Source organism: Cnephaeus nilssonii (assembly GCF_951640355.1).
Source record: "Cnephaeus nilssonii genome assembly, chromosome: 15".
In the NCBI taxonomy this organism is placed as follows: domain Eukaryota; kingdom Metazoa; phylum Chordata; class Mammalia; order Chiroptera; family Vespertilionidae; genus Cnephaeus; species Cnephaeus nilssonii.
Window position 1 is genome coordinate 26,420,407 of NC_137086.1, and position 17,381 is coordinate 26,437,787.

The 17,381-nt window shown below is 43.4% G+C and overlaps 1 protein-coding gene across 1 annotated transcript in view; it reads right to left on the reverse strand.

Annotated features, from left to right (window-relative positions):
• Window positions 1–838: 838 nt before the first annotated feature.
• The window catches only part of FSHR (follicle stimulating hormone receptor), a gene marked incomplete at both ends in the record, with an annotated part of 140,590 nt that continues 124,047 nt past the window's right edge, over window positions 839–17,381 (reverse strand). Inside the window, 4 exons of the mRNA XM_079791494.1 lie at window positions 839–2,072; window positions 6,447–6,632; window positions 16,626–16,700; window positions 16,812–16,880. Of these exons, the coding sequence (XP_079647620.1) occupies window positions 839–2,072; window positions 6,447–6,632; window positions 16,626–16,700; window positions 16,812–16,880 (1,564 nt within the window). The remainder of the gene's footprint in view (window positions 2,073–6,446; window positions 6,633–16,625; window positions 16,701–16,811; window positions 16,881–17,381) is intronic.

The following is a 17,381-nucleotide window of genomic DNA, read 5'->3' on the forward strand; positions in this document are numbered from 1 at the left end:
TATATACACCTGTGTGTATACATGACTGGCTCTGCTTCTTTAGTTGAACCCTAATTGGTAGAATATAGAACCTAGTCCAGGAGTCAGAGAACTTGAAGCAGGATCCAGGGTAAGGTGGAGCAGTTGCTGGCCCAGCTGCTGCTGCATAGCAATGAGCTGAATCAGCAGATCAGCAATAAACTGTATGAATGACAAAATGGCTGCATCATCCTTGCTGTTCTCCTGTTTTTCCAGGAATCCTCCCTGTGGCCCACCCTGGTAGGAAACATTAGGCAGGGAATTCTGGGAAATGTAGTTCAGCCTACCCAATTTGACACATTGCAAAGCCATCATGTGGGTTCTCAATAAATATTTGTTGAATGAATGAATATTGTGCTGCTGCTTTTGGAAGTTTTCTGGTTGTCAGAACACCTAATCCTGGCTTTACCTCTTACAAGCCAAGCAATTTTGAACAAGTCACTTAACCCTTTGAGTCACTTAACCCCTTGATTTCCTCATCTGAAAAACTCCAAGAATAACCCATGTTCTGCCTATTTAATAGGACTTTTATAGGGATCAGTTCTGGTGGTCTGAACAAAAGCACTGTGAACATTATAAAGTGCAAGAGAAATGTGATTTTGTAGTATTGTATTCTTTTAATTATTAATGTTGTGATTAATACATCAGCTTCCTAATATACCATATGGAGTTAACAGTTCCCAACTAATTTATCTGATAGGTAAGCAAGGAAAAGAAAGTTAGATGAAGTATGTTGAAACACTTTGTCAGCTATTCCATGGCATAATTTTCTGAGGCAAGACAATTATCATTCCACACTTGGATATATTTACACATTGTTTTATTTCTGGGCTAAATGGCTTAGAGGGACAAGTGTGTAATTGGAGCCATTGGTGACCCTGGGAACTGTAGGGCAGTGGCCATTCCTTGGATGGGAGTTGTGGGCACTGGATGAGTTTTCTGTCCTGTAAATCTGGGCTTGCATTTCATAGCAGCCGAACTTGCTCAGCAGAATGAAGAAATCCCTGCGGAAGTTCTTGGTGAAGATGGCATAGAGGAAAGGGTTTGCACAGGAGTTGATGGGGTAGAACAGGACCAGGAGGATCTTTGACTTGGATACAGTGATGAGGGGCACTTTGAGGGAGGCAGAGATGGCAAAGAAGGAGATGGGTGCCATGCAGAGGAAGTCTGTGAAGATGAGCACGGCCATGCGCTTGGCAATTTTGGTATCACTAGAGGAGGACACGATGTTGGGGTTTCTCACTGTGAGGTAGATGTGAGTGTAGCAGACACAGATCACCACAAAGGCCAGGACATTGAGCACAAGGAGGGACATAACATACAGCTGTGACAAGGGGCTGTCAATATCCATGGGCAGGCAGATGCTCACCTTCATGTAGCTGCTAATGCCAAAGATGGGAAAGAGGGCGACTGCAAAAGCAAAGATCCAGCCTCCAAGCATGACACTGGCAGCATGACGGAGCTGCACCCTACATTCCAGCTGCATGGCATGGGTGATGGTATGCCATCTCTCCAGAGTGATGGCTATTAGTGTGTAGACTGAGAGCTCACTGGCAAAGACAGTGAAAAAGCCGGCAGCATCACAGCCTGCTCCAGTTTGCCAGTCAATGGCATAGTTGTGGTACTGGCTTTTGGTGTGGATATCAACAGATGCTATGAGCAGCAGGTAGATTCCAATGCAGAGATCAGCAAAGGCCAGGTTGCACATTAGGAACCGGGGGACTGTGAGTTTGTATTGGCTGGTAATCAGAATCACCAGCACCACAATGTTCCCAGTGATGGCCAGGATGCTAATAAACCATATCAAGATTCTGAGAATATCATACCCCATGATATCTTCACATGGATTGAATGCATCTGGCTTAGGAGAGCAAGTCACATCAACCACTTCACTGCATAAGCCATAGTCAAATTCACTGTACATCATGTCAAATCCTTTGATGTAACTGGACTCATCGTCTTCTGCCAAAGAGATTCTCTGACCCCTAGCCTGAGTCATATCATCAACTTCTTGCCTTAAAATAGATTTGTTGCAAATTGGATGATGCTCAGAACTAGAAAAATACACAAAGGAATAGAATCAACATACTGGATCCAGAATGGCAAATATATCACTGTCTTTGCATAGGATAGGAATGATGGGGTTTCTTTCTGAGATTTCCCCCCTTTCTACCAGTCTGTCTGCCCTTGAGGCTGAGATCAAGGGTTAATGCTGCTTCCTGTAAATGAGCAGAACAACTCATGTATATATTCCTAGAGTTAGATGACCCACTGGGGAAACCATCTGGCCACAACCTGAATGTGGGGAGGAAGGCGCCTGGGACTAGCTAAACCTTTGCTGTTAAGTGCAAATAATTTACAGATCTCATATCAACTCCTTCCCTCCCCCATCTCCATTCAGCTATCTTTTAATATGCCCGAGTAGTGTCTAGTCCCATTCCTGTACTCTGTGCTCAGGTCGCTGGGAGATCTGGACAGTTTTCTGACTCAAATGAGAATATACTTCTTTTATCTACATAAATTGGAGGATATGTCTGTAGTTAGTTCCCAGCCAGCCCCTGTCCCTGGCTCCTTGATACTTAGGGTATTGGGAGATCTGCTAATTTGCTTGAAACATTACTAAGGGTCCTATTATTATCTCACTCTCTAGGGGTCAAGTAGGCTTCAGACATGCATTTGTCCACAGCTCTCTCATATTAAATTGTTCCCTAGTGAATGCCCCAACGAGCAAATGCAGGTTGCAAGGGGCCCTAATTTATCCCAAGATTGTAAGTCATCTCCTGGGAGCTGGCTCTTCTTGGGCTCACTTTTCAGTCTCAGTTTTCCTTTTATACCCAAATGTACAAGAGGCCTTGGCAACAGAAAAGGGACACTTTCAGAAGGGATGTGAATGACAGCCAGATCATAAATATTCTACCCAGACAGGTGAATTGCACAGGTAGAGACAGAGAGGGCAACAGTTCTGTTTTGAAGTGAAGGCTTCAAAGGAATGGTATGTTTCACACTGAGTCTCTTTTGGGATGGAACTGGGGGACTGTGAGTTTGTATTGTCTGGTAATCAGAATCACCAGCACTACGAGGTTCCCTAACTCCCTCCTTCCCTGAGGGACAAGCTCACAGCAAAGTAAATGACTGCATTTCTCTCAAACCTTAACATTGTTACATGTGAGTGGGAAGTGAGTGTTAAAACTCTTCAAAGACCCTCATAAGCAGGAGAGAATGGCTGAGGGAGTGGAGGAAGTAGAGATACCATTTGACAGTCAAGGGTGAGTGCAGCCAGTGTCCCAACCTGTGCAGACTGAACTCCCCCCTAATGTCTAGGAGCAGGGTTGTTAGGGAGAATCCTTTCATCTCTTTTCTTCCTCTGAGAAGTGAGTTGGTTTGCCAGGAAATCATTTTCTCTTGGCCCAAAGGACTCTCTCTGTTTTGGTTGTTGTTAGAGACTGTGCCATCTTTTGTTTTAGAGAGTAATAGGGCTTCTCACATCAATCATGGGTTGCACAAAGGGAGCTACACAGTTAACCTACATGTAATTGAAAAATGCACAGAAATCTTTTGTTTTAGTCAGAGATCTTACAAGAAAGGCGAGGCAAGCTCAGAGATAGGCATAGAGGGGACAAGAGAATGCTCTGTGGTCTTTATTCTAACTTCTGACTCCCAAACCCTGTCACAGCTGTCACTGGATCAGTGACAACACAATCTACAAACAGTAAGTAATCTGGTGCCTGCAGACTCTAATCTGTTCATTGGAACAAATCTGGCTTAACCATCTAGAGACAGCCTTCACTTCCCAGGGCTGATGTTGGATTCTGAGAAGATTCTTACTGTTGATAACACTACCAATATATTTTAAATATTGATGCTTTCATTTCCCAAAATAGAAGTGACCCAACAACATGAGTGCAGAAAAGGTAAACAATACAAACAAAGATGCAAACAAGGAAAACAACATCTTGCCCCTGCAGTCCCTTTGCAAATTCTAAGAATCAGAGAGTTGGGAATTCAGTTTAGGGTCAGTTAAGAAAGTGGTACTCTCAGACCCTGATAAATCAATGAACAGATATTTGGGAAGTGCATGGTAGGGTGGCCCAGAGCCTGAGATTTGGAGACACACAGACCAGAGGGTTTGGATCTGAGTTTGGTTGGTGCTGGTCAAGTTATTTACTGTCTCTGAGCCCCAGTTTCTGTCTCTGTGGGAAGGGAATAGAAATAGCACTGTTACCTTTGTGAGAATTAAATAGATAAAGGTACAAAGCATTACAGTGCCTGGCGGAGAGCCCTCAGCAAGTAGCAGCAGTAAGAAGACAGATGATGGTGGCTACTATCATGTTGTGGTAAAGGCCCTGTGTGGGCATTTAGAGGCATATGTCATTGTGCATCAGTTTAAAAGCTAGCTGTGAAGAAAAGGTCTAGATACGAGAGAAATTAAATAACAAAATGAACAAAACAACAGTGCAAGCTAAGTATAACTATGACAAGGAACTAACTGGTTCAGTCACAAATGAGGGGTGTGGTTAACAAAGTCTTTCGGTGAGAGGCCAGGAGGGCCAATGACCAAAACCTCACAGTCATGAGGGCCTAATACTTACACTTTGGGCATTTCCAAATGAGGACTGGAAGAACAATTTCATCCTGCAACTTTGAACTCGAATCTCATTACCAAACTACACCTAATATGGTAATCAATGAAATGACACCATTAAAAATATCCTGTGTTTATCTTCTGAATTGCATAACTATTTTGTTTTGTGTTTGTGTGTGTAAATGTGTCAATTAAAGACTAAACACCTACTGCTATTTTCCTTTGTTTTGGCATTTTTTTTTTTAAAGAAGAGGCATGGGCCCTGATGGCAAGTTACTACAGGGACCTAGAGAAGGAGAGAGCTGGGTGGTCTGGAGGGACATGGAAGGCTCTCAGTCATGGGACAGTGCAAGGCCGCCCTGGAGATTTCTGGTTGGGAGAGCCCTGAGGCTACATCTACACTATAGCAGGTGGCAAGACCAGAGGAGTAGGAGCAACACAGTAAGATAATATATATTCCTGTGGCATGTTGGCACGGGGCCCAACAGCATACCATGTGCTGTGCTTGCAGTGATCTTAATATCCTTTGAGATTTCTCCTGAGAGGTATTCAGTTCCAGGGTTTTGGCAGTGAGCTGGTATATTTCTTGCCCTGGCTAGAACAACTCTTGTGTGGAATATAAAAGAGGCAAGCCTCCTGCCTCAGCCCAAGCCCTGAAGAATTTTAGTTGTTAGGAAGAAATTCTCTGGTCCTTGAGCTAATCGGTGAGGAGTGCCCAGTATTGGATTGTTTCCCAGTGAATTTGCATGCAAATTCTGAAAAGTGATCCCTTTCTTGAAAATCTTTCAGATGGGTCTGAGGGTGAACCTCTAGTTACTTCAAAACCACTTTAAGATGTTTTGTTTGTAGTTTTTTGTTTTGTTTTGCTTTTGAGCAGGAGGTATGTCTACATGAACAGGTCAATGCATGTTAAAAGTTGCATAATAGAGGAGACTGCATTAAACAGTGAAATAACAGCACCAGAAAGCTGTATCAGTACTGGGCTACCATATAGGAGTGGTGACAAGGCATCACATGATTGAGTGTACTGCATAGTGTGGATTGTATCAGTTCAGGGGTGGGTGAGTGCCTGGAGAACTCCTGGTATGCCATAATTCTACCTCCAATGGATCCTTTGAATGTCTGGAACATGTACAAGCTCCACAATATTCTCTCTTCACTCTCTCCAGATCCTAGCAATGATTATCTCAATTTTTTTGGGTCCAGTTATCTTCTGGGATATGGCTCTATTGGGATCACCATCTTTAATCGGACGAACCTTGAAAGCAAAATGAACAGATGTCCCAAACTTTGTCCTTCCTATGAGGTGCTAAAATCCAAAGATGGATTAGAGAGGCGTGGCTGGGATGTGCCATGGACATGTGTGGCTAAGGCGTTGGCTAAGGTGTGGCTGGGATGTGCCATGGACGTGTGTGCATCAGTCTCTGGTGTGGTGTTTATGCTTCTTTCCTCCAAAGTTGACATTGGTGGTCTCTGGGACACTTATGGGGCACAGAGTTGGGACTTGAAGGATAAATCCATATTTAGAGGCAAAAGGGAAGAAATATTAATTTAGCATCAGCCATGCGTTAGGCACTATACTTGGTGTTTTTCATGTTATCTCATTTAATATTTGGTAGCTAGTCTACCATGTGGGTAGCCTTCTTCCATGAGCCCATTTTCAAAGAAACTAGAAACACTCCACAATACCAAGGCTTTGATCTAGAATGTGTCTAAGGGCTTTCATCAGGAAGATCTCGCATCCAGTGGATTCTCTTAATGCCACAGGTACATAGAAGTTGTGGACCAACTTCTGCATTGGAGAACTCCCAAGCAAGGCTCAAGGGGTGGATAGGAGAAGACTCACATTTGCTGTCTCCAGTTTGCAAAGGCACAGCAGTGGCTGGGGTAGGTGAGGGTGGCCTCCGTAAGTGCAACAAGCTTTTCTAGACTGGGAAGCTTTTTTAAGTTGTACGTCGACCTGGCCCGTAGCTTCTTAAGATTTTCTAAGCCATAGCTAGGCAAGGAATGGATCCTGGTTCTTGAAATATCTCTAAAAAGAGAAAAAGTAAACATAACCTGATTACCATGGGTCTAAAATGTTCTCCATTAGTAGGCAAAATAGCAGACACAGTAGTGATCCTCTTACATGGGTGAGGAGGGAGACTCCAATTCATCCAACATACCTCGGTCAGATCAATATTCTGCTAACAGGAAATTTGGTTCAGTAGAAGCCCTGGCCCTTGTGTTCGTGGTAGGAAGACTTAGGTACCAGGACACATTGAATTCTGAATATACTTGCATCCTGGCTGATCTGGGGCTTAACTGTAGCCATCTCCCTTTCTACAGTCTATAGAATAGACCAATAAATTTGCATAGGAGTGAGGGACTCTGATCATCTCCTTCCCACTGTAAAACCAGCTTAAAAATAGTTCTGATGAGCTGGGGTAGAAACTGTGGCCAAATATCAGAAAAGGGTGAGAAGAGAATACACTGTAAGGGGAAGAGGAATCTGGCGGGTAGTAGAGCACCCTCAGCACAAAGTCAAAATGGCAATATAGAATAGTAGTTATGAACATGGCATCCACAGCCAGATCTGCCTGCATATGTACCCTGCCCCTCTACCTCTCAGATTTGTGGCCTTGCTCAAATGTCACTTCTCCATGTTTCAACTTCCTCAGCTATAAAATAGGAATGATAATAATCATATCCACCTCAGAAGGTTGTTGTGAGAATTAAATGAGTTAAATAAAATACATAAAGAACTTCCTGGGCAAAAGACAGCACGTGGCTGGCAGCTATTATCCATAAATTAATCAATCTCTCTTTCTCTCTCACACATCACATGATCAGAGACAAAACAGCAAGATTTCTGAAACACAAAATTGTGAGCAAAGTGGAATGATTTAAGCTAATACGTTTTAGGGTAATTTTTATGCAGCAGTGCCAAACCAAAGCACACTCCCATTGAAGTCTCTGTGATTCCATCATCTCTATCATTTTTACCAGTTGTAGAAGTATTTTTCCTTGAAAGCCATGAGGAGCACAATAGCATTATGTTTGTATGCTTTCTGCCTCTCTCACCACTTACTATCTTTTGCTTTATAAAGTAGCTCTTTGTATTTGCATTTTATCTCTCCTAGAGGGCAGAGGGTTCCTTGCATTCTAAACAGTGCCTTTCACATTGTAAGCACTCAGGAAATGGTTGTTTTGTTTGAAGATAGGCTGGGGAGTAACACTGAAAGATTGGGGAAGGGAATGAATAGATCACCCCAGCCAACTGTGATGTCTTCTAACCTCTAGCAATTACAAAGGATCTTGTACCTTGTATTATCTCTTCTATGGTTTCATATTGTTTGACTTTTCATGTATATTTGTTTTGTCTCCTCGGCCAGATTTCAGATGCTCTAAGAGCAGGGATTATTAAGATATTTTTATGTTCTACATCTTATCTGGCACATGGTTGTGCTCATGAAATCTACTCAATAGATACTTGTCTGATGAGCAGAGATGCCTCAGCAGCATAATAACAATGAGATGCTGGAGCAAGTCTTACAGGGGAGCAATTTTAAAAAAGAAATATGCAACATAGACTGAGAGAGAAAATCTGGATTTACAGGGAGCTCAGCAAAAGGGTGTTTCTGCAGCAGGCAGTTCTATGTGACTGGCAGCATCAAAGCCACCAGGAAAGGAGCAACCTGCGCAAAGTTTACAAGGAGATAGAATAAGCAGGATAATGTGTTGGGTGGGTTGACATGAATGCAATCCAATGCCTTGGTGTTTGATTGGGAACCTGTTTCGGAAGCTCTGGTGCCTTTCTGTCTGCTCAGTGATCTGGAGTCAGCTGATTCCTCCTTTCACAGATACAAAATCTGTGAGCTGCTGTCATTCGCACCAGGTGGCTTTGCTGCCGTGAGAGTAAGGCATCTTGTCAAAGTCCTGGCACCCAGATCTTCTCCTGGTTGATGTTGAAAGGAGGGAATGGTTGGTAGACACTTAGGGTTTGATAAAGCAAAAGTTTTAGTAAAAGTGGTTCCTGGGTGGTTGGGAAATAAAAGTGATTGTAGATGTGTTTGCTTAAAGGTTACTGGATACTTGCTGAAGTTAGCAGACATGGAACCTTTCAAGACTTCTACATTTTGGGCTGGCAGAGAAATATTTCTCTGGTTTCTCCATGGAGTAAGAAAAGTTCATAGAAATTTATGTCAGCAGTGATAAAGATAAGAGGATACTGTTCCGTGTGATTTGACACTTAACAGATACTATTCACACACACACAAACACATGGGCACACAGACACACACAGTCCATTCCCTGGCTGTGGCCTTCCATGTGGCCTGAAAATCTAATGTTAGGTTTTAATTCCTTTGTAAAAGCACTTTCCACTCTTAGGATGCAAATATCCCTGGGGAAGTAACAAAATAAGACATTATCAGTTATTCACATCTAATGGAAGTAGGTTATTATGATTATAGGATAAGGTAGGCTTGTTGAGAGCCCCAGAACACAAAGTGTGGCAGTGAGATATTTTTAGAAGGATTATTCTGGGCAACCAGATTTTGAGGTCTAAAGCGGGGGAGGGAGGGGAAACCACAAAACCTTGAAAGCCAGGTATCAGAGTTTAAAATTTATATAAGCAGAAGAATGGCTTATCGAAAGCTGTGTTTTTATAAGATTAATCTTTTTTTTAAATTTAATAAATCTTTATTGTTCAGATTATTACAATTGTTACTCTTCCCCCCCCCCCCCATAGCTCCCCTACACCAGGTTCCTACCCCACCCTCTGCCCTTACCCGCCCCCCCCACTGTCCTCATCCCATAGGTGTATGCTTTTTGTCCAGTCTCTTCCCGCACCCCACACTCCCACTCCCTTTCTATGCCCCTGATTCTATTATATTCACCCGTTAATACTGTTCGTCAGATTTTTTATTCCCCTGGTTTTTAGATTCACTTGTTGATCAATAAGTATTTATTGTTCATAATTTTTATCTTTATCTTTTTTTTCTTCTTCCTCTTCTTAAAGAATACCTTTCAGCATTTCATATAATTCTGGTTTGGCGGTGATGAATTCCTTTAGCTTTTTCTTATCTTTATCTGATCTTCAATTCTGAATGATAGCTTTGCTGGGTAGATTAATCTTTGTTGTAGGTTCTTACTATTCATCTCTTTGAATATTTCTTGCCATTCCCGTCTGGCCTGTATAGTTTCTGTTGAGAAATCAGCTGACAATCGTATGGGTGCTCCCTTGTAGGTAACTAACTGTTTTTCTCTTGCTGCTTTTAATATTCTCTCTTTGTCCTTTGCTCTTGGCATTTTAATTATGATGTGTCTTGGTGTGGTCCTCTTTGGATTCCTTTTGTTTGGAGTTCTGTGTGCTTCCTGGACTTGTAAGTCTATTTCTTCCACCAGGGAGAAGTTTTCAGGCATTATTTCTTCAAATAGGTTTTCAGTATCTTGCTCTCTCTCTTCTTCTGGCACCCCATAATTCTGATGTTGGTACGCTTGAAGTTGTCCTGGAGGCTTCTTACACTATCTTCAACTTTTTGGATTCTTTTTTCTTTTTTTTTTTGCATTTCTCGAGGAGTGTTTTTTGCTTCTTTATATTCCAAATCTTTGACTTGATTCTTGCAATCCTCTAGTCTGCTTTTAGGTCTCTGTATAATATTTTTTATTTCAGTCAGTGTATGCTTAATTTCTAGTTGATCCTTTTTCATATCTTCGAGGTTCTCGTTAAGTTTATCGGCCTTTTCTAGGAAATTCTTGAAAAACCTTATAACCGTGGTTTTGAACTCTATATCCAGTCTTTTGCTTTCATCCATTTCCTTCATTTGTGGCCTGCCTCTTTGTCTTCTCATTTTAGCTGCTTCCCTTGGTTGATGGAGTGGCTTTGTGTGCTAGATGTCCCAGCAGGTCCCAGTGGTTCTGCCTCCCCAGTTACCTGAGGTGGGGTGCACCCCTTTGTGGGCTGTATGTGCAGTCTTGTTGTAGTTAAGCCTTGATTGTTGTTGGTATCACTGGGGGAAGTTGACCTCCAGGCCAATTGGCTGTGAGGATCAGCAGTGTCTCTGCTGGGAGAGCTTCTGTGCTCAGCTTCGGTGGGGCAGCATCTCAGGGCTGAGTGGACAGCCTTGGTTTCCCGGCAGCCCCTCCCTACGAGGCCCGTGTCTCAGTGTCCCGTGGCAAAGGCTGCACGCACTTCTGAGAGAAGGCTGCCCTGAGTTTTGCCTGCTGCCAGACAGTCCAGGTTCTCCCTGAGTGAGTTTGGGTAGTCTCACCCGGAACTCAATTTCAGTGGAGGTTTTGTTTTCCTCCTGAAAGAGGAAGCTAACCGCAAGCTTGCTGTCGGCCGTCCGCGCTGCAGGTGTCTGAGCAGTGCTGTGCGTCTCCCAGCCAGGCAGCGTTTCTCCCAGCCATGCCATGAGTCTCCCAGCTGCGTATTTAGCCACCCGCCCTTTGCACTAGCGCGGGACTCCGCACCTGTCCTCCACAGTTCCTCTGAGTCTGTGTCCTTCTATCTTTCATTCTAGTTGTAGATTTTCCACTAAGCCAGCTTTCCGGTGGTTCTGGACAATGTCCGCTCTCTCATCCAGTTGCAGTTTTGAAATTGTTGTGCGAGGCGGGAATATAGGTGTTTACCTAAGCCGCCATCTTGGTTTCTCCTATAAGATTAATCTTGAGAACCTTGAGCCTGGCACATAGTAGGTGCTCATAAATACTTGTTAAACGAGTCAGAAGGAGAAAGGATTGAAGATAGGAAGGAGATGAAGGCTGATGCAGAAATTTAGGCAGAAGCTAGGAGGTCTCCTTCCCACACATTGTCACTTCATCTATTGAAAGTCACTGTATCACATGACAGAGATTTATTGGACACCTGCTATGTTACTGTAACCTCCTGTGGCAATTTCTGCAGAGCTTATTGTTCTGGGCAGTGACATTTGTCCCTCTACAGGATATTTCAGGTACTATTTGTTTTTAAGTCCCTCTATTCCCTACACCTAATATATTATCAGACACATAGTAGGTACTCAATCAACATCTACTACATGTATAACGTGTAAGACCTAATATGCTCAATGAATAGCTGAGAATGTTTGCTTTATTGCTGACATTTATAGGGATAGGGGGCTGGGCAAGGGGACGGGGTAGTCTTGGCAGGCTGGTGTTTTTAATCCTTGTCTTCCTGGTTGGTTTAATGGCTGCAGTCTTAAAATGTCACTCTGGTTAACATTTCAGCACATGCTACGTTCTGGCAGTGACTGGTTTTGAGAATTTAAATCCTGACATGTACCAATGGGAGTCTTCATGGATGATGGCTGGCGCTGAAGAGATTTAGTAATCCTAAACTGTTTCAACATTGTTAGGATTCTTGATTTTGAGATGTGAAGTGGAGAGGAAGACAGCAGTTAGTAATAAGACGCTGAGTCAGGAGAGGCAGGAGTTAAATTTGCTCTGTGCCCCGTTTAATAAAGTGTGTTATAGCTAGCGCCACAAATTTGATTTGAACAATTTCTATTTTTCCCAGCAAAGATGTTATTATAGGTCAATCATTTCCATAAGTGCCAGCACATTTCTGGTGTGTACTACACTGACAGATGGTTAGAAGACCTCTCTTTCATGATCCCAGGCGGAATAAAAAGGCAATTTACTGTCTATAGGACTGTGGGTACACTGGTAATGGAAGAGAATCATTCTTATACAAATAACTCAGTGTTTGAATCTCAACTATCAAATGAATCTGAACTATAGCCAAATCAATTTGATAAACTATCAGAATATGATTGTACTGGCTCCAGCTTGCAAAGGCAATGTATTAAAATTTTCCCACAGGAAACTGTTTCCTAAAGAAACAGCAATTGCTTGATTGCTTAAAAAAACAAACTTGAGTGAGTTCAGAATATCAGGTGAAAACTCAGATGGCCACTGGCGTTCAAGGTCAAGACTCATGGGGGGAAATCAGGATGCTAGGCTGCTCCTCTGAAACCTGATGCAGCTTGTCTGTGTGCCCCTGGCTTTCTCTGAATCTATTTCTCTTTGCAATGGAACAGCTCACCCTTGTACCCTCAGGTGTCCAGAGGCTCCCTGTTTTACACTCAACTAACATTTTTGCCTTCAGGAAAGGAGTTATCATTGGTTTGGGTGCCCTCGCCTGAACTCCCTTAGGATTCCTTGCACATGCCTGCTGCTGGGGAGGAAGATTCACAGAGCTGGCTCATGGAGGAGAATGTGTAGAGAACAGGGCGAGGCTTCTCAAGCCCCAGCATTGGTGCGAAGGCAGTGATTCTGTGCTGTGAGGACCAGCAATGTCAGCTGGGAAGTTCTCAGAGCTGCAGTTTCTCAAACTGTCCCTCCCCCCCCCCCCCCCCGCCCCGCCCCCCCCCCATCCCGTCCCCGACTTGCTGAATCAAAAACTCTGGGTGTGGGTATCGGCTCTGGAGGCTTTCACCAGCATGCCAGGTGAGTTTGATGTATGGTCAAATTTAGCACCACTGCTTGAGGGCAGTTGTGCACCATCTCACTGCTGAGATGGCTCATAGCTGAGCTCTTCTTTGGGAATTGCCCTTGTTTGACTTACCCAAGATTTGGCTCCTACCCAGGGACAGCCTGCACCCAGTAACTGCTGATGAAGAGGTCTGGCCCCTTGCTTTAATCCAGTACAACTTTGAAGGGCCATCTAAACTCCAGAGCCCCCCGTGGGATCAGCTGAGGCCTCTGTTGCAAATGCATTGCTGTCAACTTCCCTCTTAGCCTGCGTTTTCTTCCATCAAGCACTTCCCAGGAAACCCCCTGTATGCAAATACCCATATCACAGTCTCATTGGCAGGGAGAGGAACCTGACCCAAGGCACAGTCGCAGCACTAGCCTGGGCGGCATCTCCTGTGGGCTGAGCAGTCTGTACACACTCCTTCTCCTACCCATCAACCCACAGCACCTAGAGTGGGCAGGTCTTCTGCACATACCTCACCAAGCAGCTCACAGGCTAGGGTTTAGTAGCTTGGGTTGGCACATCAGGTTGCAGAAGTAGAAGATGGGAAAGGCCATAGTCCCAGGTCAGCAAGCAGAGAGGCTGGAAAGACATCTGTGGACTAACCTAAAAGCCCCAGAATGGGAGCCTTGATGTTAAGGTGATCAACCTTCTTCCCTCGTCTAAAGGGAGGAGAAGGACACTAGCAAGTACTACAGGATAGGCGGGGTTCTTGGCAAGGATCTTGCATATATATTCTCATGCATTGAGATTGAAAGGTGGAGGAATGCAGTATCGCTCTCTACCCTTTTAAGTCATGGCAAGTGCTCATAGTTCCTTTGGATTTTCTGTAAATTTCATTTACTTCTTTTTGGCCAGATATGTTCCTGTGGTAAAAGGGGTGAAAAATGGGCCTGTAACTTGAGGACCCTGCATAGCTGCCTGTGGTGGTGAACATCCCTCTTCTTGCCGGCCATGTGGTCAGGCAGCTGGTGGGCTCCTATGTGTTCTCCATCAGACCCCCGAGGGCACACACTGCACACATATGCCTCAGCCTGGGACCTGCTTGTACAACCACAGAAGACAGTCTTCTGTGCTGTGTGTATGTTCTTGGGATGGAAGCCTGGTTTTTATAATTATTTCCTCCTCTGTTTTAGTTCACAGCCAATGGCAGGGGCCTTATCTAATTAGACATATTTCTGTACTTGAGGCAACATGAGATTGTGGGAATACATGGCACGTGAGGCAGAAGACCTAGTTTCTGGTCCAAGCTCTGTGGCTTACGGTGGCAGTGTGATCTCTAGCAGGTCACTTCCCAGGATAACGGGATTCTGTCCAACTTGAATGTTCTCGGTAGCAGTCAGCGGTGAAGGTGCTATGACTTAATAGTGCACCTGATATAGGTGACTTATGGAAACCTCTCCTTCCTATTCAAGTATTTTCGGCCATAACAGAGGGAGGTACCTATTTCGGAACATTCAAGCCCCCTAGGAATTTTAGCTATGTGAAACTGACAAACGGCTATTCTGGTGGTCAAAGACATCCAAAGCACTTTCTCTAAGTTTATTTATCTTCGAGTATGCTAAGAATAGGAAACATTAATTACGCATTACAAGTTCTAAGTACTTTGTGTAATTGGGCCCATGGACTATGCCTGGCACTCTTTATTTGTTATGCTGTTTCCTATTTAGTGTTAATAGCATGCATCATGGCATGTTGTTATATGCTTAGTTAGGGTCTGACTGCCCATTACGAGAATACAAGCTTTCTGTGAGGAGGAGCTTTCTTTTGTCTCCTGTACTATATATAGTGTGTGGCACAGGGCTGGTTCTTAACATCCATCTTTTCAATGGGTGAATATATAAATATACACATACACACATTTACGTACATATATAATATTGTTAAGCCTCCAATAGTATTAGGAATTAGGTATTATATAGTTTTTGCCACTTTCTTTTGGTGAGGAAACCATGGCTTGCAGCGGGGAAGGAACTGGCTTTAAACCCAGGCAGTCTGTCTGGCACCTCCCCTTTAAGTGCTCACACTTCTTCCTTTTGCTTATATTTCTTTGAACTTTTTTTTTCTTCAAAGAGGCAGAGTCTCATGTATCGGTTACAACACATCCTTTATCATTAATACCAACCATTTTTCAAATTTCTGCTTCACCCTACAGGGTCTAGTGTTATTTGTAAACCCACTAAGCCCAATAGGGAAAAGAACCTAGAAGATACATAAGTTCCAGCCAGAAGAAGAATATAAGCTTTTTGGTGAAAATGAAAGTGATGTTGATAGGTGATAGGTAGGAAACCACACATAGTATATTATACTGATTGCCGAATAAGAGGTATAGACCAGTGGCTCCCAGATGCTCACTGACCTTAGACAGCTATATAGGATCATCTAGAAAACCTTTAGATTTATTCATGAGTTTATCTGTTTTTGCTTTTTTTTTTTTTTTTTTTTTTACTCATTATTTCTTCTTGCATCTGACTCCTTCCTTCTGGGTTCCCTCCTTCTTCCCAAAGTAAATTCATCAGTAGGTGTAGTAGGTCTTGCTTAGAGCCCTGGAAAACACATTTTCTAAAAGCTCTTGCAGATTTTGGTCCTTTCAGCCATGAAGGCTGTGGGAGTCACAGAAGGAAGAATTCACTGTTGGCTGAGGGAAGAGGTGGGAATTAGAATGACCCTGTGGAAGGGCAGAGGCAGATGAGAAGAGAATAAGGGAAAGTCACTCCTGGAGGGAGAGAGGGAGATGTGGAAGCAACAATAGAGACAAAAGTGCTGATGCAGGACTATGAGGCACTGAATGAATCCCAGGAGACCTGGAATCAAGGTAGCGAGGATTCAAAAATTGATGTGTGTGAATCTCACTGGGTGAGGAAAACTTCTGTGCATTGAGGGTAAGGGAGGAACGTGTTCTCCCTTCCAGGGAAGAGGAATCTGGCAGAGTGGTTAAGAGTCTGTACTGAGTCAGATCAGTTTGGTGTGAAAGTCCTGCTCTAAAATTTGTGCGACTGTGGATGAGTTAGTTAACCCCTCTAGGGAAGCCAGTTTTTCCTTCTCTAAAATGAGACTAGTAGCTTCTACTGCAAAGGTTATTTTAAGGATTAAATTAGAAAAGGCATCTTAAACTTTTAAAACACTGTCTGGAACTTGGTAAGTGCTCCTTAAATGTTATTTCACTGAAAGTTAGAGAATGTGGACCAGCCCTAAATTGTCTCTATAGTTTGCAGATGACAGACCAAAATTGACCTTGATTGCCAGCCCTATCTTGAAGCTTTTAGGAATTGGAGAAGGTTGACTTCTAACTTATTTTTTTAAATATATTTTATTGATTTTCCACAGAGAGGAAGGGAGAGAGATAGAGAGTTAGAAACATCGATGAGAGAGAAACATCGACCAGCTGCCTCCTGCACACCCCCTACCGGGGATGTGCCCGCAACCAAGGTACATGCCCTTGACAGGAATCGAATCTAGGACCCTTCAGTCCGCAGACCGATGCTCTATCCATTGAGCCAAACTGGTTTCGGCCTATTTTTACATGCTGATCTCTTGTGCATGGTAATGGGACAAGCTACTCACAGAATGACTGGTCCAGAGGCTCCCTGGAAAACATCATTAGGCAATTCTTCCAAATTATTGTTATCACTTAGATTCCTAGGGATGGAGTTGAGGAAAGAAGAAGGGAAACACAAAGCCACATAAACATCACTGTTCTAAGAGCCATTTCCCTCTCAATGGCCTGGAAGAATAGTCAGGGCTACTTACAGCTCATCTAGTTGGGTTCCATTGAATGCACAGCTCTGGATTTCTTCAATCCCATTCTTACTCAGCCATCTGAAATAAAAGGCCCATTAAAAAACCAATAATGTCAGATGCAAACCATACAAGGTTTCATAATTGGAAGCACTGGGGCAAGGTCAGACAGTGCAGGTAAGTGCCATAAATACAATGCCACCCTAAGGCTTGGGGATGGGGTGGACAGGAGACTGATTTATTACTGCATAACCTTTTGAAATGTTTGACATTCACATTATGTGCATGTTTTACCTATTCAGAGAAATAAATGAAATTTGATTTTGAAAAGGCACACTTAGGCATAGCAGCCTGGATCCTGTAAGGTCTTTGCACACATCATTTGTGTGCAGGGTCAATGCCATGGGGGAGCTGATGGAAATCCTCCTCCTGAAGGATAGAAATCAAACGACAATTGAACAACTGTTTATAAGACAGCGAACATTTTGTATCACCTTTCTCTAAGGCCTTAAGCCTCTCACCCATGCTCACCCACAGCAGCAGGCCTGGCTGTCATCAAAAAGTGATCTAATTAAGCTGTCA